This window comes from Apus apus, chromosome 2 (assembly GCF_020740795.1).
Source record: "Apus apus isolate bApuApu2 chromosome 2, bApuApu2.pri.cur, whole genome shotgun sequence".
NCBI lineage: Eukaryota > Metazoa > Chordata > Aves > Apodiformes > Apodidae > Apus > Apus apus.
Genome location: NC_067283.1, coordinates 151,542,040 through 151,567,802, shown reverse-complemented (window position 1 = coordinate 151,567,802; position 25,763 = coordinate 151,542,040). Strand labels below are relative to the sequence as shown.

At 44.0% G+C, this 25,763-nt stretch overlaps 2 protein-coding genes across 2 annotated transcripts in view; both read left to right on the top strand.

Annotated features, from left to right (window-relative positions):
• The window catches only part of COL22A1 (collagen type XXII alpha 1 chain), a 218,528-nt gene extending 200,892 nt beyond the window's left edge, over positions 1-17,636 (top strand). Inside the window, exons 53-65 of the mRNA XM_051612195.1 lie at positions 298-351; positions 936-980; positions 1,941-1,994; positions 2,958-3,011; positions 4,918-4,971; positions 7,119-7,190; positions 9,189-9,224; positions 9,528-9,572; positions 9,879-10,058; positions 12,620-12,686; positions 14,609-14,791; positions 15,154-15,231; positions 15,795-17,636. Coding sequence (XP_051468155.1) covers positions 298-351; positions 936-980; positions 1,941-1,994; positions 2,958-3,011; positions 4,918-4,971; positions 7,119-7,190; positions 9,189-9,224; positions 9,528-9,572; positions 9,879-10,058; positions 12,620-12,686; positions 14,609-14,791; positions 15,154-15,231; positions 15,795-15,982 — 1,110 coding nt within the window. The 3' untranslated portion in view covers positions 15,983-17,636. The remainder of the gene's footprint in view (positions 1-297; positions 352-935; positions 981-1,940; positions 1,995-2,957; positions 3,012-4,917; positions 4,972-7,118; positions 7,191-9,188; positions 9,225-9,527; positions 9,573-9,878; positions 10,059-12,619; positions 12,687-14,608; positions 14,792-15,153; positions 15,232-15,794) is intronic.
• Positions 17,637-23,236: 5,600 nt separating this feature from the next.
• LOC127380828 (leucine-rich repeat-containing protein 40-like) lies at positions 23,237-24,069 on the top strand. Its single transcript, XM_051610310.1, has one exon. It carries the CDS (start codon positions 23,237-23,239, stop codon positions 24,026-24,028), a length of 792 nt encoding a protein of 263 aa, XP_051466270.1. The 3' UTR covers positions 24,029-24,069.
• Positions 24,070-25,763: the final 1,694 nt, after the last annotated feature.

Sequence of the window (25,763 nt, the reverse complement as noted above, 5' to 3'; positions counted from 1 at the left end):
GTCAAAACGAAATATTACTCCTTGCAACTGTGTTTATTGTATGAAGAATATATGTCCAGTGTCTGGCATTGCCAGCCTCTTTCTCTGACTTGTGAAATGGGATTTAGTGGTTCTGTGAAGAGCCAAGTCCCCAGTCATTAGGACAACTGGTATGGAGAGCAGCAGTTTTGCTTAAGAAACCCTGGGCAAACAGATTTCTCAGTGCTGTTAAGTCTAAGGGGGAAGAGTGGGAAGTTTTCAACAGCAGAGGGATAGACCTGAGACCCTCACTAACATGAATGTGATTGTTTCCCATAGGGAAAGCCTGGAGAACCAGGGCTCCCAGGCCAGGAGGGTGCCAGAGGCTTGCCGGTAGGTGCTGCTCAGAGGGTTCAATCCTGTCACTGTCCTGTACTGTAGCTGGGAAGCTTTCCTTGGGCAGATGAGGTCACCTACCAATGCAGATGTTGGCCTAGCTGAGAACAGTTGTGGCATTGTCACTAAATAAATCAATAATCAACAAAAATCGAATACAGGCATTTCCAGATCCTTCACACCTGGGGAAGAGTAGGACCCTTTCCTAGAAGTTCCATCACATAACTTCATGAGGCCCCTTCTGCCAGAGGTCATTGTCACAGCTGTAGCCCTTGTGCTGTTACGTATCCTCTGAATGGATAAGGTCAATAAAATTTAGGATTAAATAATCTATTGGCTGGTCACACCAAGAATACATGCACTAGAGTCTCAGCTTTGCAGTTTAAGGAGCTTTGGAAAGCTCTTCCTGGAATGTGGCTGTTCCTGCTCACTCCCTGGGACCTGGCAGCTCCGAGCTGACTGATCCCCAGTAATCTTAGGCAAAATTGGGAAGTTTCTTAAGTATAAATTCAAGCCAGAGTTTTCTTAGTGTTTCATGCATCAAGGAAATGACTAATTATTGATTTAATTATCTTTTGTAGGGTTTCAAAGGACAGAGAGGAGATACAGGTCCCCCAGGTCCCCGGGTAAGTAACATGTACCACGTACATGATGATCCTTTGGGGAAAGAATATGTGAATTGAAGTTGACCTTTCTGAGGCAACGGGTAAAATGATGACAGGTCTGTGTTTAATGTGATCGTTTTCAACCATAACTCCATGGGTCACATCCGTGGCATAAAATCACAGCAGCTGTCTTCATCTCTCTGCTGAAATTCTGCTTCCAGACAAGGTGAGGCAACTGGTAGAGCTGATGATCCCTTTGAGACAGCCCTTTGTGAGAAAGTTTCAAGGATGCCTCCAAACCACATCCCTCGGATACAAATGCTGATGTACAAGGTCAGGAACCCTACTGCACTAGTTGGACAAGTATCAGCTCTCCTCCAAAAATGCCTAAGAAGTGTAAAGCAAGTTGAGGAACAAAGGTTACAGAAATGAGAAATGTCACTAGCCCTTTGTCTTGGTTGCTTCTGGATCGTAAAACTCAAAACTCAAGTCCTGCATGAAAAGTTGGTCTCCTGAAAAAAATGTTCTGAGCAATGCAGTACAAAAATCTCCTGGATGTAGAAAGTGGAATGCGAAACTGAATGTCCTTGTTCCCAATTCTGGCTTTTTACAGGGAAATAAAATGCTCTGCTTGCAGGAGCTTTGCTGAAAAATCCAGTGCTTGGGGTTCCTCATCTCTTCTTCTTTACAGTAGTTTCTGTATCATTAATAGGCTGGTGGTTTTCAGTGACTGCACTAGCAGTAGCAAATATTTTGCTGGAAAGCAGTGCCCTGCCTTGTGCATCACTTAAAGAAGATGCTTCTAAGTTATTTTTATAAGCCATGGGTCATATATGATGCACGAGGCTCTTGTTGGCTTTAAAAAGTTTTCACCGAGCTGGGTCCGATATTGCAGAAACTCCATCCCACTTCCAGGAGTGTGACACTCCTGGAAGTCTGTGACTTTGAGCTGATCTCTCTTTCCTTTTTGCTGAATTGCAGGGGGAGCCAGGAGCGACAGGTCCTGCTGGTCGTGAGGGGCCACCAGGGAAAGATGTAAGTGTACCATTTTGAGCAGAAACCAATCTCCTTCTCCCTGACAAATGAAGATATTAATTCACAGTGACCGTGACCTAAAACAGCTGTGGAAGCTGCTGTAAAGGGTGAATTACTGCAGCAGTGCACAGGGAATGATTTGTGCAAAGATCATTAGGGTAACAAAGAATTTGAGGGCCTTTGTCACTGCTCAGCTGCTGGCACTTAAATGTCAGCTGGAGCCGTGGGAAAGCAGAGAAAACTGCATTGTTGGGCACCTCTCTCCAAGCAGGTCCCCCCAGGCCTGATTCTGTCATGCTTCCTGTGCAAAAGCTATTCCTTACTGTGTGTGTAGCTGCACTGAGATCTGTGAAATACCTATGGAATAAGATGCTGCTGCTCTGAGGAAAGAGAGATGGTACAAGCAGATCGTCTGAATATTATTGGTGTCAGATACAGTCAAATAACAAAGCCCTGGGACAGTGCAGCTGAGGTGGAATCCTGCAGCAGCTGCTGAGCAATGTACCAAGCAGCTGATGGGCCATCGCTGTGGGACCTGGGGAGGTGGTTTCTCATTTGCACCCCTTTGTATCACTGGAAAACTGGTGTGCTATAAATGAAACCCTACAAAGTGAAATGGAAGACAGACCCAAGGGAACTCTTCAGAAGCAGGACTGAAGAGAGAAAGAAGTAGTCAGTTCGTGAGAAATACTAGAGAATCTCTGTCCCTGAGAAATCCAGCTTTAAGATAACCTGCTAATAATGGTTTCTGCCTGTAATCACCCTGCATTTTGTGACAGGTGTTTAAAACTGCAAAGGCTGGTCTTCCTCATTCATCATTGAAATGGGGTAGTGAGACTTCTTTAATGCTATTTTCCCCTCATAAAGGAACAGTGTAATTTAGAAGGAACATTTTAAAATGCTTGTTTGCTTGCCTCCATGTCAGATCTTTCTCACTCACCAGAATACTTTTCTTCATTTCAGGGTGATACTGGTCCCATAGGACCCCAGGGCCCTCGAGGACTCAGAGGGCAGCCGGTGAGTTTTCTCTCCTGACAGGCCATTTCTGGAGGCATATTTTGTGTGGTGGAAATGTTCTGCACTCCAGAACTCTGTTTTGGAAACAAAGTCTTGAGCAAGATTCAGGTGATGTTTGACTAAAATATTTTGCCTGCTTTGAGAGCAACAAATCAGAATGACATTGGTAGAAACTGATGAAAACTTATAATAATGCAATGGAGTCATGGGTGCTGGCTTGGTGGGAAGAATATTTTAATGGATTCTGCCAGGACTGCAGTGTCAGAAGGGTTCATATTCCAGTCCTGCCTCTGGCATTTCTCTCCCTTCTCACATGGCTTCAGTTTTCAAAGGCAGATAGTAATTGCAGGTGCCCAGCTTGAGATAGGTAGGGTCCAGCTGTGACACTAGTAATTTTTGTCTTGCTCTCTGATTGTTTTTTTCTGTGAAAAAGTGCATAATTTTAGGAAAAAGTTTGTTTAATTTAACACCTGTTGAGTGAAGAAATAGCAATTTCATTGGCATTTCAGAAAGTGTCATTTAGAGTGACTGAGAAATTGCTTTTTTTCATGGGTGTTTCTGTTCTCTCTTAAAAATCAACCCATTCCAAGTTTGAAGGCAGGTTGCTGTTGCTGAACCTAGGTACATCTTTAATATGTTGCAATGAGTGATTTCCTTTCTGGAAGTCCTGCTAGCGAAACAGATTCCATAATCAGGGCAAAATGCTGATTCAGCCAGCAGTGCCAGGAGCTGGAGCAGCAGGTCCCTCCGAGGTGAAAGGGTAGGGGTTTAAATTAGACTGCAGGAACATATGGCAACTCCTGTGTCTACCTTGTAATTTATCTCATTATTTCTGTACTGCTGGCATCACTCACTAACATGTCGTGCCCCTGCACAACAGTAGCAATGAATACAAAGATTTGAGGAGACAGAAATTATCATACCTCCAGGCTGTATTCTTGTTTGGAGGAAAGATACTTGGGGTTTTGAACGTTGGAAGGCAAAGTGTCAGTTTCTCTTGTTTTTCCTCTGCTTTGTTTCTTCTCTAATAAGGACAGTGAGACATGATTTTGAGCATTGCCACTAAAAGGGCTGGTGTTTATGGTCAACTCCAATGCAGGGAAAAACACCTCTACATGGTGAGTTGGGAGGACAGAGAAGCAGGGTGTAGATTTTTATCTCACCAGTCTTTAGTCAGTATACACTGTCACCTCAGCTACTTTGATAAGGAATGGTGAGAAACAGGTCTTTTTAAAGGATGATTTGGCTCATTCTGAGTGGTCTGGCATCTGGCAGGTATCTAAATCCTGAGGACTTTAGAACAAGTGTTTCCATTCTTCAAAAACAGGGAAGCCTGAGTTGATCAAAAAATACATGTTTGGTCTCTGGACTCTGATTCAGATGACAGGCCTGAGAAAAGGATGGTAGGCAGTGGTACTTTGCAGGACCTCCCTTAGTCACTAGAGAAAGGAAGTTTTCTAACAGGAAGGTGTGGGGGGGATCTGACTGTGTCTGTCAGGTAGTGCAGAGCACTTTAACATTGACCAGTGAGTTGCCAAGAGGTGCTTCAAACATGGACTAAGGGGGCTTGTCTGAACACTGGTGACATGCAACAGCCATAGTAGGTGGTTTCATCTGTCCAGGAGGATGTTGCATATGGTAGGGATAAGGGTGAAGAAGAGAAGGAGGAGTGCTGTTCTGGTCATCTTCAGGCCAGGAATTTTGGGGCCACATCTCTCAATTTTTGTCCTGAGATGAGGTTACCCATGCAATCAGGGATGCAGAAATTGTGGGGTCAGTTGGAAACAATAGATCTTTACTCTGTAGTCTGCCAAGAGGGGAGGTTGGACAATGCTAAAGAAATCCCTGCAGTAGGTAGATATTTTTAATTGCAGTTACTTCCTTAACCTTTTTCCTTTTGACACAGGGCAAGAATGGATCACCTGGATCTGCAGGAGAACCTGGCCCACCAGGTAACCCAGTAAGTACCACAAAGGGAAACCATGAGGGAAGCCTCAAGGAGAGGTGACTGATGAAGTAGAGATGGAGCAGATTTTGTGTAGCTTCTTACTATCCCTGAAGTTACCATCTCTGAAGATTGGTGATCTGAAAATCACTGGCTGGCCATGACATCCAAAGGGGTTTGGCTGCATTCCTGGAATTGAGCTGCTAGCTGGGTCATCATTTTTTCCCAGCAAAAGTTAAGTGTTCACGGAAAAAGGAAATGATTGATTACTTGGTATGGAAAAATAATACTGGCATGCCTCATCCTCACCAGCAGATTTAATTTTGCTGAGCAGAGACTGTGCAGCAGCCAGAGAGTTGTCACAAGGAAGGAGAGGGCCTTGGGGAGCTGGCAGACTGCCATGGAGGAACAGCAGCAGCAGAAAAATCCACCCCAGGCACCTGGGGAGAGAGAAGGCAGTGGGCAGTAAACCAAGAGCATGAAACAGAGTGAAACCCCTCTGGGGGCATCCTGTGTGGAAGAGCATGGCAGTGATGAACTGTAAGGACGGCAGTGAGGAGGAGTTGTTTTTGTTGTGGTTTTTTTTTTTTTTTCTGTTCTGCTGCTGAAAATTCTTCAGGATTCAGCAAATCCATGCGAAGGTACCTCTGTGTCCAGTAGCATCTATAGCAACGCAAGGTTCTTCCCTCTCCTTACCCATCCAGACAATACAGCTGGGCTGTTAGGTTTGGATAGAAACAAAGGCATAGCAGGAGAATCTGAACTGCACTCTTTGTGGCCCTTGCAATGCTGCAAAGCAAGCCCCAGCCTTGCCAGAGATTTGTTCCCTGAGCACGTGGCTTTGGGATGCCCTGTGAGTGCCAAAGGGGGGTTATTTTTTCATCATCATCATGTTGCCACGTTACCTTGGCAGTCAGCTAGTGACCTGGGGACTCACCAGGTAGCTTTCTGCACAAACACAGGCCTAAAGCAGCCTCTGCTTTAGAGGATTTACAGTCTAAAAATAACATTAGAGATTGAAAAAGGATAAAGTCAGATGGATGAGGAAGGGGAAACAATGAGACAGTGTTGGTCAGCAGAACACACAGTCATCTCATCAGGATCATTCTCTGTCATTAAAATGAATCCTCTCCCTTTCATAAAGGTTATTACAGGAAGTATTTCCTTGTGCTGTACCTGAGTCCATGTATTTGCAGCTTTGTCTGGAAATGCACTGACTTCCTTCACAATGTGTTTTGACAAGCTGTTATATTATATTTCTATTTTGGAAAAAAAAAAAAAAAAAGGTTATAATGGCAATAAGGGTATCTTTTCCAGCTTCACCATGCCTGATTTGTAATCACAAGGTAGAACCTGCCAGGTGCCTTCTCCTTTTGCACCTGCTGTTTGGCAGTGCTCATCCCAATTGTCAGGGCTCACATATAACCCTGCACACAGTGACGCAGCCCCTGGCATCCTCAGGGCTGGTTACATACTCAAAAGCCAGGTGATTTCTGCCTGTTAGATTCATTGGTGCTCACTTTACACAAGAAGGGCTTAGAATGAGGGTAAGTTTTACTCTAAGTAGAAAAAGGGATATGTTCTGAATTAGCAAGTGGGAGGCCAAGTTGTGAAGGCAAAGGTTAAAATAAGAGTTAAAAAAAGAATATCAGAAGTGTATGTGAAATGGCTCTGTATCACAATTGGCCATTTAAGCTGCTCTAGTCTGTAAGAAAAAGGGCTAGTTTGGCAGAATGTCACAAGAGATAAATAAAAGACATTTTTTAAATTGGATCTGGCTATAAAGGCAAAAGAGCAACTCAGTAGCTCTCTCATAATTCTATTCTCAGATTTGAGCAGGATGACCCTCTGCACTGTTTCCCTGTTGTTGCCCATCATAGTATTTCCACCTGATAAACCACGTAGTGCTGGAAAAGCCACTGAACATACCTCCTGTCACCTCCTCTTCATCTTTTCACAGGGAACCCTCATCGCTTGTTAATAATGCAAGCATGGTGTTTGCAATCTGCTTTTCTAAATGACTTTGTTCTTCCTTTCCTTGTCAATTTGAGGTCTTGCTGCTACAGGGAAATTTCCCAGTTTCAATGTATCTGTACACGCATGCTCTAGAAAAGAGATGTTGGAGAAAGGGCTGCTAGTGTCTGTCTCATTTCTTTCCTAAGGGTCCTAAAGGAAATAAAGGAGAAAGTGGCAGCCCAGGTCTCCCTGGCTTCATAGGACCCAGAGGACCACCTGTAAGTATGTCTGGGGATGGATTAGACACACTAATTACCTGCTTTGAAGTGTTGGACTGATGGAGATTGGACATGTTATTCTTTAATTAGGTAGAATAAAAATAAAAGCAGAAGATCTGACAGATCCAGAAGCCAAACCCTTTCCTTCCAAAGGAAACCTAGCTGGAAACATTGCATTTTTCTTATGCACAAACATCCATAATGTTGATGTTGTGGACAAATGTCCATAAGACTAACCTGTCAGTCAGGCCTTATAATGTGTGCATGAATTAGGCTGGTTCAATACTCTTCTTAAAGTGGGAATGGAATACTTAAGTTGCACTGATTAATCTCTGCATGAACCCCAGAAGGGCTAAATAGGGACATTTTAAGTGCTGATAATAATACAGCTATTTCTGATATTTACTGTTCCAAGGAAAATGCCTTTGTTACCAGCAACAGAGGAACATTGCAATTAAAGCATTCATGTATCTCCCAAAGTGATCTAAAATAATACCTATACATATGAAAATATCACAGCCTTGAAAGCCCTTCCAAGGTGAGGAAAATATGTTTCATTCTCCTGGAAGGATGCAAAAGGTAAATATTTTTGTTTCTAGCTCTGTTGTGACTTAAAATGAGATTTAAAAGGTTTTCATATGAACACAGCAGAGCTGAATTTTCCACAGGATGATTCTTTTTTCTTTTCTTATTATGATTGGAAAAGGAGTTTCATGATGAAAGGAGGAGCAAAAAAGATTGCTCTGGAAAATTAATTTAAAGCAGCAAGTGTGGTGGCCATTTAAGACTGAAGTGGCCCTAAGGAATACTCGAGTGAGTCTGATGCTGCCTGATTTGGAGCTGAAGTGGTCACACATCTGGGATTAGTCACATTGCTCATGCAAACCTGGATGTATGTTAGCACAGTCAAAGTGGTTATGTGTGTTTCCAGGTTATGGGAAAAATCACAGAACCACAGATTGGTTTGGGTTGGAAGGGACCTTAAAGATCATCTAGTTCCAAACCCCTGCATGGGGTCCACTAGACCAGGTTGCTCAGAGCTCCATCCAACCAGGCCTTGAACACTTCCAGGGATGGGACTTCCACCACCTCTCTAGGCAACCTGTGCCAGTGTCTCACCAAAAAAATACCACTGGCTTGCACACATTATAGATCATATAGGTCATGTGTGTGGATTGTAAATGGACTATAAAGATGAATCTTTTCATTCATTATATGGGAAAATGAGTATCGTTTTAGCAATAACTAGTATTGTTTGTTTTATTAGTGCACTTAAGGATTTTTATTATTTTTTTTTTCACTGGAATGCTAAAATGCAAAGCTTGTATTGCCTAATTATCACATTATAAATGCAGGGTATAGGAATAAAAAATCCTAATAGGGTATTTGTTTAAACTAAGGGTATTTGATATTGGGGATTGGACTAAATGACCTTTAAAGGTCGCTTCTAACCCAAGCCTTTCTATGATTCTGATACAGTTCTGAAACTCAGGCAAGATTTCAGGCTCAGACTTGATTTATCACTGGCTCTGTATCCATTATCTAAGCTGGTGTAATATGAAATGGTACTTAGAAAACCTATTTCCTTTACATCTTTAGACTGTTATGGCTATAACATTGACAGGAACCAGCCCAAGTGAAGTGTACAAAGCTTTATGAAACACCTGTAAGAAAAAGGAATCAAATTTATTGAAAGCAAGAACAGACTTTCAATTAAGCATCTGTCCTGATCTTGGCTGGTTCAGTAGAAATGTCTTCCTCTTATTGAAAAACATTTAGATGATATGCAGCTTTCCTAACAAATGCTTTCTAAATTGTAGGATGTGTTTTTCCAGGAATGACCTGTAGTAGTAGGATAAGCATAAATCATCCCAACCCATTGCTGTGTAGCAGAAAACTTGGGCTCTAAAGAGAGAGCAAGGCTTGTGGTTATTATGGAGGATCTTTCTTCCAGCCCCTTGCAGTATGGTTGCTAAATTCCCTCTCTGTATCTCTCAGGGAGAACCAGGAGAGAAAGGGCCTCCTGGAAAAGAGGTAAGTTAAATTCCCAGTTGTTTCAAAATAGGGCTGGTGTCTTGGGGGGGGAAATAAAATAATAAAATAAAATAAAACATCATGGATGCTGTCTGGGTTGCAACAAATTGAGTTGGTTTTGTTGTGGCTTTCTTTTTTTCTTGAATTGTTGATATTTAAGAGCAAACAGGGAGCTCTCAGGAGTCTGTGGGACTGACAGGGATATAAATTTTCCCCAGGTCACAACAATGTGCAAAGGCATGTGCTTTGTTATTTACTGTTATTATGGATAGCTCTTTCATACTTACTCTTATTTTGTTGCAGGGTGCACCAGGGAAACCAGGCGAAATTGGTTCCAAAGGAGAGAGGGTAGGTTGGAGAATATTATTAGTTATTTTATGACATTGAAATAAAAAGGTCTATTTTGAGTTAGAGGCTGGGGGAAGAGGTTGTTCAAGAGTGAAGCATGGACTGTAGAGATCTGCCATACTTCCCACCCTCCCAGCCCTCTCCTTAATCATTCTCTGTCAGTAATAACTTGTGGATCATTTGTAATGCACCAGATGTTGTGTTCAGTCCCTTTGCCAGCTCAGCTCTTCAGGTTTTTTCTGTGCTTGGAAATCAGAATTTTGCCTCTTATTTTGTGGTGGTAATGTCAGGGTTTTTTTCACTTAGGGAGAGCGTGGCATCAAAGGTGAAAAAGGCCCTCAAGGAGAAAAGGGTCCTCCAGGTGATCCTGGGATACCTGGTCATAAAGGCCATCCAGGACTGATGGGTCCCCATGGACCCCCAGGAGACAGTGGGCAAGTTGGACCTCCTGGTCCCCCAGGACAGCCGGGATTTCCAGGACCAAGGGTAAGGCTGCCAGAGCAGTGCTTTGTACAGTGATTTTATTGCCAGTGTCTGTGATCAGAAATGTCCCCAAGATGCATTTTTATCTCCTGATTCATAACAAGGAGAACTATAGTGTATCTCAGGGATCTGCTGGGGGGATTGGATTGAACTTCAGGAGAGCTGAGCAATCCACACGTATAGCCAGTGTGGCCATGCCTAGAATCATAGAATCATAGAATCCTAGGGGTTGGAAGGGACCTCGAAAGATCATCTAGTCCAACCCCCCCGCCAGAGCAGGGTCACCTAGAGCACATCACACAGGAACGTGTCCAGGTGGGTTTGGAATGTCTCCAGAGAAGGAGACTCCACAACCTCTCTGGGCAGCCTGTTCCAGTGCTCTGTCACTCTCACAGTAAAAATTTTTTTTTCTGATACTGACCTTAAACCTCCTATGCTCCAATTTGTATCCATTACTCCTTGTCCTATCACTGGTCATCACTGAAAAAAGCTTAACTCCATGCCTGACACCTTACACCCTTAAAAGCCCAAATCAGGTAATGTAGCCATGGGTCTGGAGCCTGAAAAAGCTGCTTTTTGTAAGCATTTCATATAGAGATCTGATGCCTTCCTCTGCTGCTGGTTGTTATGAGAGACAAAATGCTGAGCCGTGGAAAGGTCACTGCTCTATTCCTGGAAATCTTGGAGTCAGCTCATCAGTATTCATGAAATCCTATTTTTATTTAATATTCTCTTTTTTTTAAATTATTTTTTTTTTCCTAATGGGAAACAATCCTGCTACTGAGAATGCCTGAGGGTAACGCGTGTAGGAGAATGAGAAGAACTGTCAACACTAGTGAAGCTGCTTTGCCCACCCTGAGGATGAATCTGAGATTACCTCAGAGAGGAAAAAGCAGTGGGTAAATTTTAGATAAAGCTTTTCTTTGTGTGTCTCAACAACACAGAGATTTGATGAAACCCCATGCTGATTATGGAGGCTTAATGCAACTAATAAGGTTAAAACTTGAAAAGATAATTTGTTCAATATATGTTCCACATAATTTTCATTCAAAATATGTTCCAGAATCATGTTTACTTACTGGGATATTCACTTTGAGCCATCACAAATGGTTAGTACTTAATGACAAAACTGTTTCTTTTGTCACCAACAAACACATCTTTTTATCACGCAAAATTTGTGCTGGGAGGAAGGCAGCAAAGAGACCAACTGTGTACTTATCTGCGGTGTTGTTGGTTAAAACTGAGATATCTTTTAGCTATTTAATTAAATCTACATTATTTTGATGAAGAGTGACTTCTGGAAGTGTTCAAGGCCAGGTTGGATGGAGCTCTGAGCAACCTGGTCTAGTGGGAGGTGTCCCTGCCCATGCAGAGGGGTTGGAACTAGATGATCTTTAAAGGTCCCTTCCAACCCAAACCAATCTGTGGTTCTGTGATTGATTCAGAAGACCTCATGAGGCTTTTTTAGACAGGGAGGACATCGGTTCCATCTTTGAATGTTAAAAGGATAGGTGTGAAGAGAAAGCAACAATTTCAGGAAAACAGCTCATTCACAGAAAAATGCAGGTTTTAGATTGACCAGAAGTATTTTCAAAATTGGCAGAAATTCAAAGAACACTTATAGCCAAAAAGGAAATGTATATTTCAAGTGAAACATCTCACTTTGTGATTTCCAAAGGGAAATATTTGATTTGGTTTGTTCAAAATGTTTTCTGTTTTAAATATAGTTAGTTTTTTTTCTTTCCAGTTCATGTAATGACAAGAATCTAGTTGTTGCCCTAGAAGTCCTTTTTAAAATTTTGTTGGAAACCCACAATGTGAAATATTCTCCTTCCAGCCTGCCAGAAATGCTTTCATAATTTTTTCAGTTGGATCACCCAGAGTTGTTCACACAGCTTTGAGCTGTGACAGCTATTACAGCTGTTCAACAGCATTGCTGCAAGAGAGAGGGGATGAAGGTTGCCATCTCTTGGAGGTTGGGTAGGGGACCACAGCCAGGGAGCCCTATCTGGCTGATGGGGCTGAAACCCCCCCCAAAAATATTTTTTGTACTTGTGTGGAGGAATGGAATTCCTTTCCCCAAGATGAGGCCTGTCAGCAGGCAGTTCATCCAGCATGAGTGATTATAGCAAGTCTGGATTCCCTGGGAACACATGTGCTTCTCTCTGCAAGGAAGCAGGCAGAGGTAGGAGGGAGGCTCTCTGCTGTGAAGAAGGAAGGAGGTAGGGTCTCCACTATGGTCTAGTGCAGCAGACAGTGTCTCCTGATGTAATTTCTACTACTTCTCCTACGATTGTATAGGAGAGAGATTTTCTGTAGGAAGGAGACAGGGACAGAGGAAGAATCATGTCCTGTCACCAGGCTCCCTGCTTGCACTGTTGAGCCCATGGCTTGCAGCAGCTTAGGAATTGGGGATGTGTTGAGTCCTTTTACATTCTTCTTTCAGACACTCATTGCAGCCTGTGTGTGCAGTGGGTGACAAAACCATTTGTGGAGAGTTTTGTTTGCACAACCCCTGGCTGGGATTATTATGTCTTGTTATTACTGTGATCATTACTTTCTAGGGGGAACCCCCATCCCTAGAGACTTTGAGAAGACTCATCCAAGAGGAGTTAGCCAAGCAGTTAGATGGTAAGTAATCAGCTCTAGGAAGCCAGTAGGTATATCTGAGAGTATGAAAGGTACTTTCCATAGCTGTGCACTGTAACTGGCACCTGAATCTCTCCTGCTTATGGAAAGCAACACTGCAACAAACCTACCTGGAAAGAGGAGCACATAAAATGAATTATGCTCAGCAAGCTTTACAGTTTCCCAGGACTAATGTTCCCACCCATAGTACAGGGGCTTTCTTCTTTCTTCAGCCCAAGGCCTTTGCCTCTGCTAATCACCTTATGGTTTCAGTAAAGGAATTTTTCCTAATATCCAATCTAAACTTCCCCTGCCGCAACTTGAGGCCATTTCTTCTGTCCTATCACTTCTTACTTTGGAGAAGAGACCAACACCCACCTTGCTACAACCTCCTTTGAGGTAAATGGGGGAGAGCAGGAAGGTCTCCCCTCAGCCTTCCTTGCACCAGGCTAAACACCCCCAATTCCCTCAGATGCTCCTTATAAGGCTTGTTCTGTAGACCCTTCTCCAGCTTTGTTGCCCTTCTCTGGACAATCTCCAGCCCTTCAATGTCTTTCCTGCAGTGAGGGGCCCAGAACTGCACACAGGACTCACTGGTGCTGAGCACAGGGGGACAATCCCTTCCCTAGTCCTGCTGGCCATGCTATTTCTTATACAAGCCAGGATGCTGTTGGCCTTCTTGGTCACCTGGGCACACTGCTAGCTCATGTTCAGCTGGCTGTCAACCAGCACCTCCAGGTCCTTTTCCTCTGGGCAGCTCCAGCCACTCTTACCCCAGCCTGTAGCATTGCCTGGGGTTGTTGTGACCCAAGTGCAGGTCCTGATACTTGTCCTTGTTGAACCTCAAACAGCTGGCCCATTGATGCAGCCTGTCCAGGTCGCTCTCTAGAGCCTTCCTATCCTAAAGCAGAACAGCAATCAGAGTAGAAAGTAAACTTGCTTTTGAGGTCCTAGCTGGAGGAGAAATGTTCCTGATTTCTGTCTGTAATATGTGATACCATTGAGTACTGGAAGGGGGTGTGGAGTGGATGTGGACTGCTGCTTGTCTCAAAGTACATGAGTTGCACACCACCACCCACCCCATCTACAGTGGAATGCTGAGCTGCAGTGCTTCTCCTCACAGAGCTCTTGGACTAGCTGAAATGTAGCTACAGGGATTTTCCTGAGGCTAAAGATCATGATTCAGTGGAGTGATTAACTTGAAGGTTTTTATTTACACACTCTCAGATTCCATGCCAATCCAGAAGCATTCAAGATTTCAGATCAAAGAAGGTAGAAAACCCTCCTCCCTCATTTCTGTGAGATGTTTCTGTGATGCTGAGTATGTCTTAAGAGCTCTCAAGGCTGCTCAGGGTCTGAATCTGGAAGAGGCAAGCAGTGTGTCTGTTTGGAAACTGGGAAATGTGCACACACGGGGAGCTGCCTTAGTTACAGTTTCTGACTTCACAGCCAGAGATGGTTACCTCAGCTTTAACTCCATATGTGTAACACTCCAGAGCAAGAAAAGGAGGCTTTGTCCTCACAGAGAAGCCATGTAGTATCTCACTCCATGTTGCAGAGTAGAAATGGGCTGTTCTTTTCTGAGAAACAGTTATTCCAGTTTGACAAAGATCCACCAGATGCACAGCTCAAGGAAATGACATCTCAGATCCTTGGTGATCAAGGAGCAAAGGATGACAGAAGTGTTTAGGGTTCAATATGAAACTTAGGAGGAGTTTAGAAGAATGAGATTAAAATAATTTAGAGATGGCCAGGGAGGCACTGTCATGGCTTATGTGGAAGGATTTAATGGAGACAACAAAGGGGTGGCCCTGAAAAATTGATCTGTGACAACACCTGGACTTTAATGGGCTGCTCGTTCTGGGTCTCCGTGTCTTGGAATGCTGACCCTCTAGTCTAACAAACTCATTTCCTTCTCTTCACAGCAAAGTTAGACTATCTCCTGGCTCAGATACAGCCTGCACATGTAAAAGCATCCCATGGCAGACCAGGACCTCCTGGTCCCCCTGGGAAGGAAGGACTCCCAGGAAGAACTGGCCCCCCAGGAGAGCCTGGCCGGCCTGGACAAATTGGGTCTGAAGGGCCACCTGGACCGATTGGTCCCAAAGGTGAGTGAAACTTGGTTTGCTTGGTAAATCAAATAAAGTGATGTGTCCATCACCCTTTGGTGTCCACCTTTCCTGTTGGTAGCATCTAGTCCTCAGAACTCATGTGTAGGAACAGCCTCAGTCTGTTGAACCAGAGGTGTTGAACGGAACCATCAATTGCTGGTTTGTTCTACCTCTGTCCAGAGCTGGAGTTGAATGAGTCTTCATTCCCACTTAACATCTCATGCCAGAGGGTTGGCCACAATTAGGTACTATTTTTAGCAAATATATTTGCTACAGTGTGGATGGAAGATGTATGGTTGTGTTCTTTAGCTCTGTAGATCATACTTGTCGGTTCATTGTTTTTCTTTCCCTCTCTACAGGAGAAAGAGGAGCAAAGGGTGAGAAAGGAGACACAGGCATTGGCCAGCGAGGGGAAATAGGTCCTCCAGGAATTCCAGGTGTGTTTATTCAGAACACCCCATAAAACACATCACCCAGAAACATGAGAAGGACACAGGTCTCTCCCATGTTAGACAGACAATCAGAATAACATAAATCCAGCACACACAGTTTCTGTGGAAAGTGGCCCAAATGGAAGAAATACATTATATCTGGCCACCTTTGTTTCCTCAGCCTGATTGCCAGGTATAATGATCCATCTCAGCTAGGTTAACTGACCTTTGGGACAAAACCAAAGTGAAGCTTTAATTACTAGTTACACAGTGAAGTGTCATATCTGTCCTTGCCAAAATCTTGTTGTGACCAAGCTAAACCCAGAGTTCCAGGTAGATGAAAGGTCATATCCTCAGGCATACAGCTCATGTGTCAGCAAATGCATTTTGTTTCTAATCTGAAATTAGGAGCCATTGATCAGTTTTGCCTTCACCCTGCTTTGCTGGGGAAGGAAACTATGGGAAACCTTCTCCCAGTTTGGCAGCAAAGACATCTTCTGTGATGTTACACTGCTGAGTGCTGCTCCCTGGAGGTGTGTCTCACCAAAGGCGTTTTGTTTTTATTTTAGGCCTCCCAGGGGAGCCTGGCTATGCCAAAGATGGGATGCCAGGACCACCTGGCCCTCAAGGTGAAGCTGGGGTGCCTGGTCTCATGGGTCCACAGGGACCTCCAGGAGCCAGTGGTCGATGTGATCCTGCTCAGTGTGCTTACTATGCAAGCCTGGCTGCCAGACCTGCCAATGTCAAAGGGCCCTAGCATGCAGGGAGTATCCCCAGACTTGTTTTTAAAACTTGAATCCACCATGCCTGCAAAGGGCTCTCAGATGTCTTCAACTGTGTTTCTTTTGTGGGAGGTCTTCTAAAGCCAACAAATGCTGCCGGTCGGTCAGATTATTTTTATGAGTTATAATTATTATTATTATTATCTTTGATGTGATATGTGAATTTGTTTTTGTTTTCTCTAACATCAGGGCATATTAAAACATTAAAAATAAGGGGGTTTATCTCTTTTGAAGAGCATATGATATCAATGCATTGTGTAGCTGTTCATACAAAACCATTCCGATGCCAAAATTTGTGTCTGTTACTTGGTTAATTCTTTCCAAAGCCTTCTCCTTCACCCTTGAGGTTGAAATCAAATCCTGCACTGTGCAGCCGGGGGCATTACCTGTGAAACACAGGCTGATTGCAGGATTGTTGGTGCTATCTGCCATCCACTTGGAGAGAAGAAAGGCAAAGCCACGCCAAAGGTGGGGAAGAGGTCTCCAGTACATTCAACTCACATTGGACAGACAGTTATGAACATCCAGTGTGTGTTTCCCAGAAGATCCCTGCTAAATTTAATGTTTTTATAAGTGAATCTGTATGCTATATGAAATACTTTTTATGGGACCACGTGGGATCTCACAGTAACACCTGAAGAGACTGCAGAGATGATCTAAACCTCCTTATTGCTCCCTGTGCAAGAGCTTCAGTGTGGGATTAGTCCCACCAGATGGAGCTTATCTTCCTTCTGTCAGAGAGATGCCTCTGCAAAAAGACATACTGTCCTCTGCTAGCTCAGGGCTGCCAAATCCCCTTTTCATTGTCAGTGCACACACAGCTCCCTGCTACTGTTTCACCCCAAAATCTCAGGGAGCCAAATAAGACCCAACTTCACTGTTTTGGATGGTCCCCTATGACTATAACTTGGCAAGGTCATGTTTTAGAGGGTAGCTGAGAAGTTGCAGGCTGGTCTAGGAGGAGGTTAGTCTCTGATAAAGGGTCAGAGCAAAGAGATGTTCAGAAACCTGTAGGAAATTGTGTGTGATGGTGAAAGCAAAAAGGCAGACACTGTCCCTTTTTCTCTACCAGATAATTGCAAAAATCAACCAGAGAATGCAAAGAGAAAGATGGGGTGGAGTCTGAAAAGAGCTTCACAATAGGTAATTTGTAAGTTTAACCCTCTGACCAAGACAATCCCAGTCACTAAGGTGCAGGTCTGAGAGGTGGTAAGGCCTTGGACCTGTGTGCCATTCAACAAAGCTGCTGCATTTTCAAAACTCCTCTGCACAAAGCAGTTCGTATCGAGAAGTCGGAGCATTGAACCTGACACAGGCTCTAAGTGCTGAATGGGTTTGGAGATCTCATCAGGTCTTTTGGAGATGGAAATGAGACACTCTGCCCTGCTGGCATGTCAACCACATTGCATGGTGCTTCCAAGCTGCTTAAGCTAAGCAGATGTCACAGGTGTCTGCAACCACTCCAGGATCAGACCCTGAGGCTAAAGCCCAGACGTAACCATTTGCCAGCCGTGGAGCCTTTTTCAACCAGTAATGGATAAAATTTGCCTCTGCTTTACTGAAAAATGAAATTAAATAACATGTTCACATGCCAGGGTTAAACGAAGTCTTTACTGTGTATCTCTCAGTGGTGCTATTTTTGCTATTTCCTATGCAAATAAACTCTTTGATTTGATTTGACTGTGTTTCTTGCTCTGGAAAGACCAATCAAAGGGAAAACACCACAAGTGAGAAGCTTACCACTGTTAAGTAACTCTCACTAGTACGTCTGTTACTGTGCTGCATCTTAGGTCAGCTGGCTGTGTTTCAGTATTCAGCAAGAATGTTGGTCACGTTGGATATAGCAGTCCAGGCTGACTGAGATTTCACCCCCCCAGTGGCAAGGCAGACCAGGTTTCCTAAGCAATCGATCCTTCTCCACATGGCCATCGTTCTGAAGGAATGTGATGGCAATGGTCAAATTTGACAAAGGTCATTCATGTTAACTGGACCATGTTAATGTGACATTTAGCTCTTGTCATGTGTGTCTGCATGTGCCATGCATGGCATTGATGTAGTGCACTCCAGTGCATCATATGAAGGGTAGATACATGACAGTGTTTTGTTAAAGAGATTTCAGGGGCTGCCACCCCTGTGAGGCAGTGCAGTGGGATCTAGTTGAAGAAGACCTAAGGTTATCACCTTTTTCATTTCAATGTCTGGTGTAGCCATTTCCAAGAGTCTATGTTAGGAACATGAGGGACAGGCCTGTATCTTTAATAGCAAATAAAAGATCTGTCTGGGTCAGTCACAGACTATGGCTGTGCAAATTTGCCACCCAGAAAAGGGGCTGCATCCTAATTCCCTTTGCTCCAGCGTATTCCTTAGCATATGGTTGTCTGTTCATTCTGTTCCTGGAGACACCCCAGACTGTCTCTGTGCCCTGAATTCAGTGGGTGCCATTTCCCTGCTTTGTCTCTAATCTCATTTTCTCTCCAGCCAGTTAAAAGGCATTTACCAAGGATCATCTGTTGCTAGTGAGAGGAGTCTGAGACACATGCTGCAGACCCAGATCCAGACCCATCCTGCTTCTCTGGGTATAGCCATCAAAGGGAGGTTTTTATAGCTGCCACCTCTTACAGAGGCAAGCCTAAAAAACAATGTACAATAAAAGGTAAGAAAGGGGTGTGTATTTGCAGGATTTCTGACCTGCAAGCTCAAACACCAAAAAACTACAGCAGCTTTTGCCTCAGTCTTTCTGTCTGTATTTGCAGTCTTTGGAAAGGTGACCTGAGGTTATTTTCTAAACTAGTTCTGCCATCTGGTCAGACAGGAAACTTACAAGTACAGCCCTGGGCATGGTCAGAAGCTGCCCTCCAGAAAATGCAGATGCCTCTGTGCCTGAGCAGGTGATGGTGTGTGCTGGAAGGTGACAAGCAGCATCTTGCAAGGTGACCATGCAGGCAGGAGGTGGCAGGTGGGGCACAGGCAGTGCTGATGGTCTCTCTCCTAACTGCTCTTGGATAAGGGAGTGCTGTAGCTTTTGCTTCTCAGTGTTCCTGTCTCTGCAACACAGTGGTTGGTACATCACCATAAAGTCTATTTAATGAGTCTGAGGTTTAAACCCATGAATACACGGATATTTTCCTTGGATTTATTTTTTGGCTGGTCCTGTGGTCAGAGAGGTTATACTGTTAAAATTGCATTAGAAAGCCAGACAATGTATTATTTATATCTTAAAAATGTGCTAATGACACATGGCCTTGATGACATTGCCGTGGGTTGTTGTTTTTTATTTATTTATTTTATTTGAAAGTGTGTAAGTTATTGCAATTATAGCCAACAGACCATTATCCCATTACATGTTTTGTCTGTCAAATAAATACATTTAAAAATAAAACAACAGTATCATTAGGGGGAAATATTTCTATGTATTAAATTATTTAAGAATTTATACTTGTTTTCTAAACTCTTTTGAATTAGCTGCTGCTTTGAAGCTGTGTCAGGGAATGGATTATTTTCCCTCTTTGCCACTTGTGAGTGAGTCTTAGTACAGCCTTGTGATGCTTTCCTTTGCTGTCCTTCTACCACCTCTGGTTTTTAATATGGGACAATCAAACTGTGTAAGGCTGAACTCTGTTCTACATGTTTGTTTGGAGATATGCAGTCAAAACAAGACTACTCTGTTCAGGACTAAACCAAATGTGTGTTTCTTTTCAGAGAAACAATAAAAATGCTGTAGTAGCTAGACCTAATTCTGTTCTCCGACCAGAAAACTGTCTGGGAAATGAGCATGGCTTTTACATTCTGGGCAATTAAAAGAAAATAATTGAATTTATTTATTTTTTTAAAAAAAGAAAAAGTTTACTGATGGCTCAGTCTTCTAATATGGAAACTGGCCAAGCTCTGCCTCGCTACAAATTGCATTTTGGAAGTCTCTGGAGCCAGATATGACAGTCCAACAATGTCTTGGGTACCAGAGACACCGACAGGGAACTGGCAGATGTAGATGTAGTGTAGGACCTAGAGGTGTCTTTCCAGATCTACAGTGGATAACCCTAAAGGAGACTATACAGCATGTTAAATGATGTCATATGGTTATGTTTAAGGGGGCACTCACTCACTTTCCTACTGAACTGGTGTGGGGATGTATGTGTTACAGATGATGAGATGTTGGGTGCTATGTGACCAGCAGCCAGAAAACTCGGAGAGAAACAAGGCTTTGGCATGAACCTGTGCTGTTCTTGTGCCAGGGAACAACAGGAAAAATTTCTTAAAATAACTACACTAACTCAGTAACAACACAGACTGAAAATAATCCACTACCACATCTTTCAGCCTCCCTGAGGGAGTCCAACACTGCTGAGGGTGCAGTGCTCTGTGGCATGGGGAGCACAAGGACAGAGCCAGCCTGGGGATGAAGGCAGGTTCTGGCCCTGATCTGCAGCCTTGCATAGTGGTGAGCATCCAGCAGAGACCACAAGGAGTCCTCCTTGCTGCTGTCTCTGCAGAGCCAGTGCTGCTGGAGGAAGAGTCTCTGCATCAGCCACCCACTTGCCTCCTATGTCCCAATTTCAGCACCTCTCTGAGGTCCTTAAGGTAATAAGGGGCCATCAGAGTCTGGACTTCTGTTCACATATCTTTGTAAATAGTGAAGTTGATCAATCTAGTTCATCAATCTGAATTAAACTGAAGTCACAAATTAAGATTTTTGCCTTCTGACTTGTGAAACAGGAGCAACTGATTAGAAGAGCATGAAGACATGATGGATACCTTGCATAGCTTAATATCGATGCTGGCAGTACTCTTGTTGGAGTTTATCTGAATTGAGAATGAGAATATCCTGCTGGGTCTCTAGAGGGATCATATGGTGAAAGTACGGGCTCTTTCTTACTATTTTACTTTTTGGACCATGAACCTTATGTAGAAAGCACAAGAGAAGAATTTGACAGAGGGACTTTAATCATACTCTGACATGCCTGATGGGCCAGTGATCAGCATCAGAAGGATTTCCTGCAAGATGGAGCAGAGAAGAACCTGCCACCTTGGCAAAGGAAAACCCAGGGTCAAACCCAGGTGTGAAGAAGTTCAACAAGAGACCAGCACCCAACATCACTTTCTGAGCATGGCTCTGGCTCTGCATGGTATGCTGTCCGAAAGACTCGAGTTTTGACTTGAAGAGGAAAGCATATTTAAGCAGAAGGCAGCACACACAGCAGTTCAGTTTATTTCACAGGACAGACGTATTTGACTATGTGTTCTTAGAAATGTATTTTTCCCCTTAGTAATGTGGGGGGTGGCTTTTGTCCAGGTCTGAAATGACTCTCATTGCAATAACTTATTCAGCACTTCCTTGATGGGAACTGAGTTTAAGTTTGAGTCTTATTGTCATGGTTAATCATGAGGTCTGTCATTTCTGGTAAGCAACTCTCTCTTGAAAGTGAAAATTTCACTTTTCCTTGGCTTCTGTATTCATCTCAGGTGTACATATATGTCCAAGTTATTGTACCCATTCTTGTCAACAACTACTAGAATTTCTCGAGTTCTAGTGGATCTTTTTCATGTAAAATGTCCACCCTTCCTTAATGAAGCTAGCATAGCCTTCAGATCCCATTGTCATTAATGGTGACCTTAAAGAACAGGAGTAACCACTTCCAGCATCTCCAAGATCTGCTCACACTGTTGTGTGCTCAGCTGTGACAGCCCCAGCTCAACACCTTCTGCACTCCCTTTCAGGAAGCCCAGCAGGCCTGTCTCCAGCCACCAGCATCCCAGGAGTATGTAATGACAAAGCAGCCTCACAGCACTTCTGGGTACTAGGCAAGTGATACAATTTTCTCTTACAGATGCTGAAAATAAAACTGGAGGAAATTCAGGGCTTGGTTTCAATAGGGTTATGGTATTTGCACTCTGGATCCCACTCAAGGTAACAGCTGGTATGTAACAGACCCAAAAATCCGTATTTCAGGGTGAAATCTAATTGAAATCCAGAAGACTCCAAAGGTAAGTTGAGATGCTGACAATCCTCTTGTCAGCATGGTCTGGGTAAAGGACTCCCAGCACTTGCCACCCATTTGTGTAGTCACACACAGCCCTGTCACTGGGAGACAAGCTCCCTGCAAACTCAGCACAAGGAGGCTGAGGAGATCAGAACTGAGCAGGGTGGGAAAGCAAAGCTGATGTGCTCCCCTTTCACAAAACCTGATCTGGTAGATCTGCTTAGACCTTACCTCTAACACATTGTCTTCTACCTATAGGAGTCTGTGGGATGCTGTGGAGATCTCTTTCCTTGAAAAGCATTTGAAATAGTTGTCCTAGGCACTTTTCATCTGAAAGCCTTAAGGATTAGAGGATGAATTCAAGGAGGGGGGCTCTCTTGGCCTGAGGCTCCAAACTCACCATTTTCTCCTTCCAGAAAAATACCCTCCTCTCCTCATCATATTCTGTGCTGAGTGGCTTGGGATAAACCTGGCATTCTTAATCTCTTCTACAAAAGCTATGCCAGTGAGGAATAAAAAATTGCTTTTAAATATGCCAGGGAAAGTACAGCACAAGAATAGACTGTATCTCTGTGGTTCATGTGCTCAGCAGGAGGGAGGAGGACTTCCAGATTTCAAAACTGATTCTTTATTGTGCTTGCTGAATGTTAAAGGCACCAGCCAACCTGAGGGCAGGACCTGTTCATCCTTCCTAGCTCCCAGGCCACCAGCTATGATACAAGTCTGTCTTCTTCTTGTCTTCTTTACCATGTACTTTATCTTCTCCCATTTTATCTATCCAGCATTACTGCTTCCATTGCAATCCCTTGGGACCAACCAATATGAATTCCTCAGACAACAGCCCCCTGGATGTTCCCAGAAGAAGAGGGCTGCAGACAAAGAAAGATTCAAACCAATCTGCTGAAAAGCACAGGCCCAGCACTGCTGTTTCACTTTCAGCATTGACAGATATTTGCCACCAGCTCATCAGCTGCAATCACAAGAGGCCACGTCAAAGCCTGGTGAGCTGAGCTTGTGTGGGCGGCAGAGCTGGAAGAGAAACACCTAATCAGGTGAGAATGCCAAGTGTTTACTCAGTGGGAGGTATCCAAGCAACCCAAACACTCTGCATGTGTGTTGGTAACGTGCCTGGCTCAGAGGAAGGCCGACAGAGGGCCTCAATCCACCAGGAACCTCAGAGGTTGTCTGTGGAGCACACAACAAATCTCCAGCCACTGTCTCGGTTCAAGCAGCCACGGTTCTGGTGGGTCAATGGACGCAGCCGCCTCCTTCAGATGTGCCTCTGCAGGCCCTGATCAGCTCTGGAGGTACCTCACAGAGCATGATCCAATGTATGAAGGGAAGAAGAAGCTCAAGATCTCAGGCAGAGAGCTGGCATCAGTTCCTGCACAGGTCTTTGGCTTGGACCAGCTGCAGATCCTGGAGATGAGCCCAGAACGAGAAAGCTGCCTGAGGTACCGGATGGAGCTGCTGCCCCCAGAGATCGGCCACCTCAGGAACCTAACCTGCCTCTACCTGGACTCCAACAACTTGAAGAAGATCCCTGCCGAAATTGGCACTTTGAGTCAGCTGGAGAGGCTCACTCTGAGCAACAACAGCCTGAGCTCGCTGCCCCCAGAAATGGGGGCACTTCAAAGGCTGCACAGCCTCCACCTGGCCAACAATAGCCTCACCGAAGTGCCTGCACCCCTCTGCCAGCTGAGGAGCCTCACCTTCCTAGATGTGAGTGACAACAAAATAGGCACAATCCCCTCCAGCATTCGGCAGCTGGAGAAACTGGAAACATTGCTATTGCTCTTCAACTCACTGGAGAGCCTGCCTGAGGATGTCTGTCTTCTAAGGAATCTGCGCACACTTTGGTTGGGAAACAACCATCTACAGTCCCTTCCAGCAAGGTTTGGGGAGCTGGTGAACCTGGACTGGGGATACAATTATTGTTCATGCAACTTTGAAGGGAATCCACTGGAAAATCCTCCCCCTGAAGTCTGCAGCAGGGGCCCTGAAGAAATCAGAGACTATTTCTCGTCATTTCATAGGACTTAGAGAGACTGGACAGTTGGTGTCAATTCTTTTGAAATGACAGAGGTGGATTTATTCCGTGCAAATCAACTGCACAAGCAAAATGTGTTTCAGATGGAAAAGTCTGATTGAATCACTCTGTGGAGCTCAAAAGCTTCCTCTCTGCTGTAATGTCATCTCTCTGGCAGTCTTTTTTTTTTTTCTGTGGTTAGTATCGAATGGTTGTGTACACCTTTCCAAATTTCACTTGAGGACAACTGTAACCTTTTTGTTATTTATAATTGTGTAGACCTATCTCAAGAAACATTGCAGACAAATATCCAGTGTGAGAAAATGGACAACAGCCAGTCTGAGAGGACAGAGTCAGGTGAACAACGGGTGGTATGTAAATAGCAATGCACACTGTTTGTTTACAGACTGGGTCGGTGCCGGAGCCTAGACTTGGAGCAGATGCAGGCTGAAATTTCTGGAAGTGTTAAAAGCAATACTGTCTTGTGAATTTGGCTTTGCTTCAGTAGCCTAGAATCTCTGTATTTTCTATGGCATTTTACACCTAACACAGAGGTAGAATCAGCTCAGGTTTCTGTCTGGCTCTCGATAAGAACCAACCTGTGTCCATGTACCACAAGGTACCATGCGAGTGATGTCTTCATTGCTTTGGCAGGACATAGTGTATTTCTCACCCTGCTTCTTCTGAAGAGTAGTTTCAGCACAGGGCTGTCACACTCTCTGGAGGCAGCATGGACCTACAGCTGATGAGCAGACACCAGCCATGCTACTCCATGGAGCTTGATGATGCACAGAGGGATCCCAGTTTTAGAGCATGCAGCACTAGTAAAAGGGTTCCACTTCTACCAAGGCTGGAAAAGTCATCAGAGATATTAAAATAAGAGTATGCAAACTTCCTGCAAGAGTACATTTCTGAGAATTCCTGTCTATAATCATAAAAGGCCTCATCACTGTTACATTATGGAATTGCTGAGACTCCTTTCTGTTTACTTTTGCCCTCTCTTGCCCCTCCCCTCTGATCAACATTTTCCTTTCACCTCTCCTTAGCTTTGTTCTTTGTAAGTGTTTTCTCTGTGGCTACTCCTTCTGACATTATCTTTGTGTCTCATTATTTTCTCATCAAAAACCTCTCCTTCCCTTATAAATGCTTTTCTTTACCCCCTGTCTCCCTTGTTTCCCATTTTTCCTTTGGGCAACATGCAGAAAGCTGCAGCTTTGTGTCTTTCCTGGAAAGAAGAAGGGCTGAGTCAGACCTTCTGGGAGCTAAATGTGTTCTTGCAGGGTTCACAGAGAACAGGAGAGAGAAAGGACTTGAGACATTGATACACAGACCATTAAGTCTCCTGTTCAGTTTTTTTTTCTTCTCTTCGTTACAAAGATCAGCCCAAGGGGAATAAGAGATCTGAATCCATGCTGAAATTTTACTGGGTGACAAAAGCACAGCTCCAGGTATTCTTGGCATAACCTGATTTTTACACTGCTCTGCCCCCGACCTCTGTGAGGCTTTCAAACCAGCCATCACTTTCTGGTGGAACAGTAACCAGATTCTGTATCAGAGTGGTATGTAACACATAGATCAATGCAAGGCAAGGATGGGCATGCAATAACGTCACACCAGTTTGTTCAGTTTTCCTGAAACTGATTATTTCTGAAATGTGTGACATAGGAAAGAAAGGAGTAAAGGGACTGTGGTGCCTTGGACACACACTGGAGAATGAGAGGTGAAGGAGCAGCACAATGAATCGGAAGC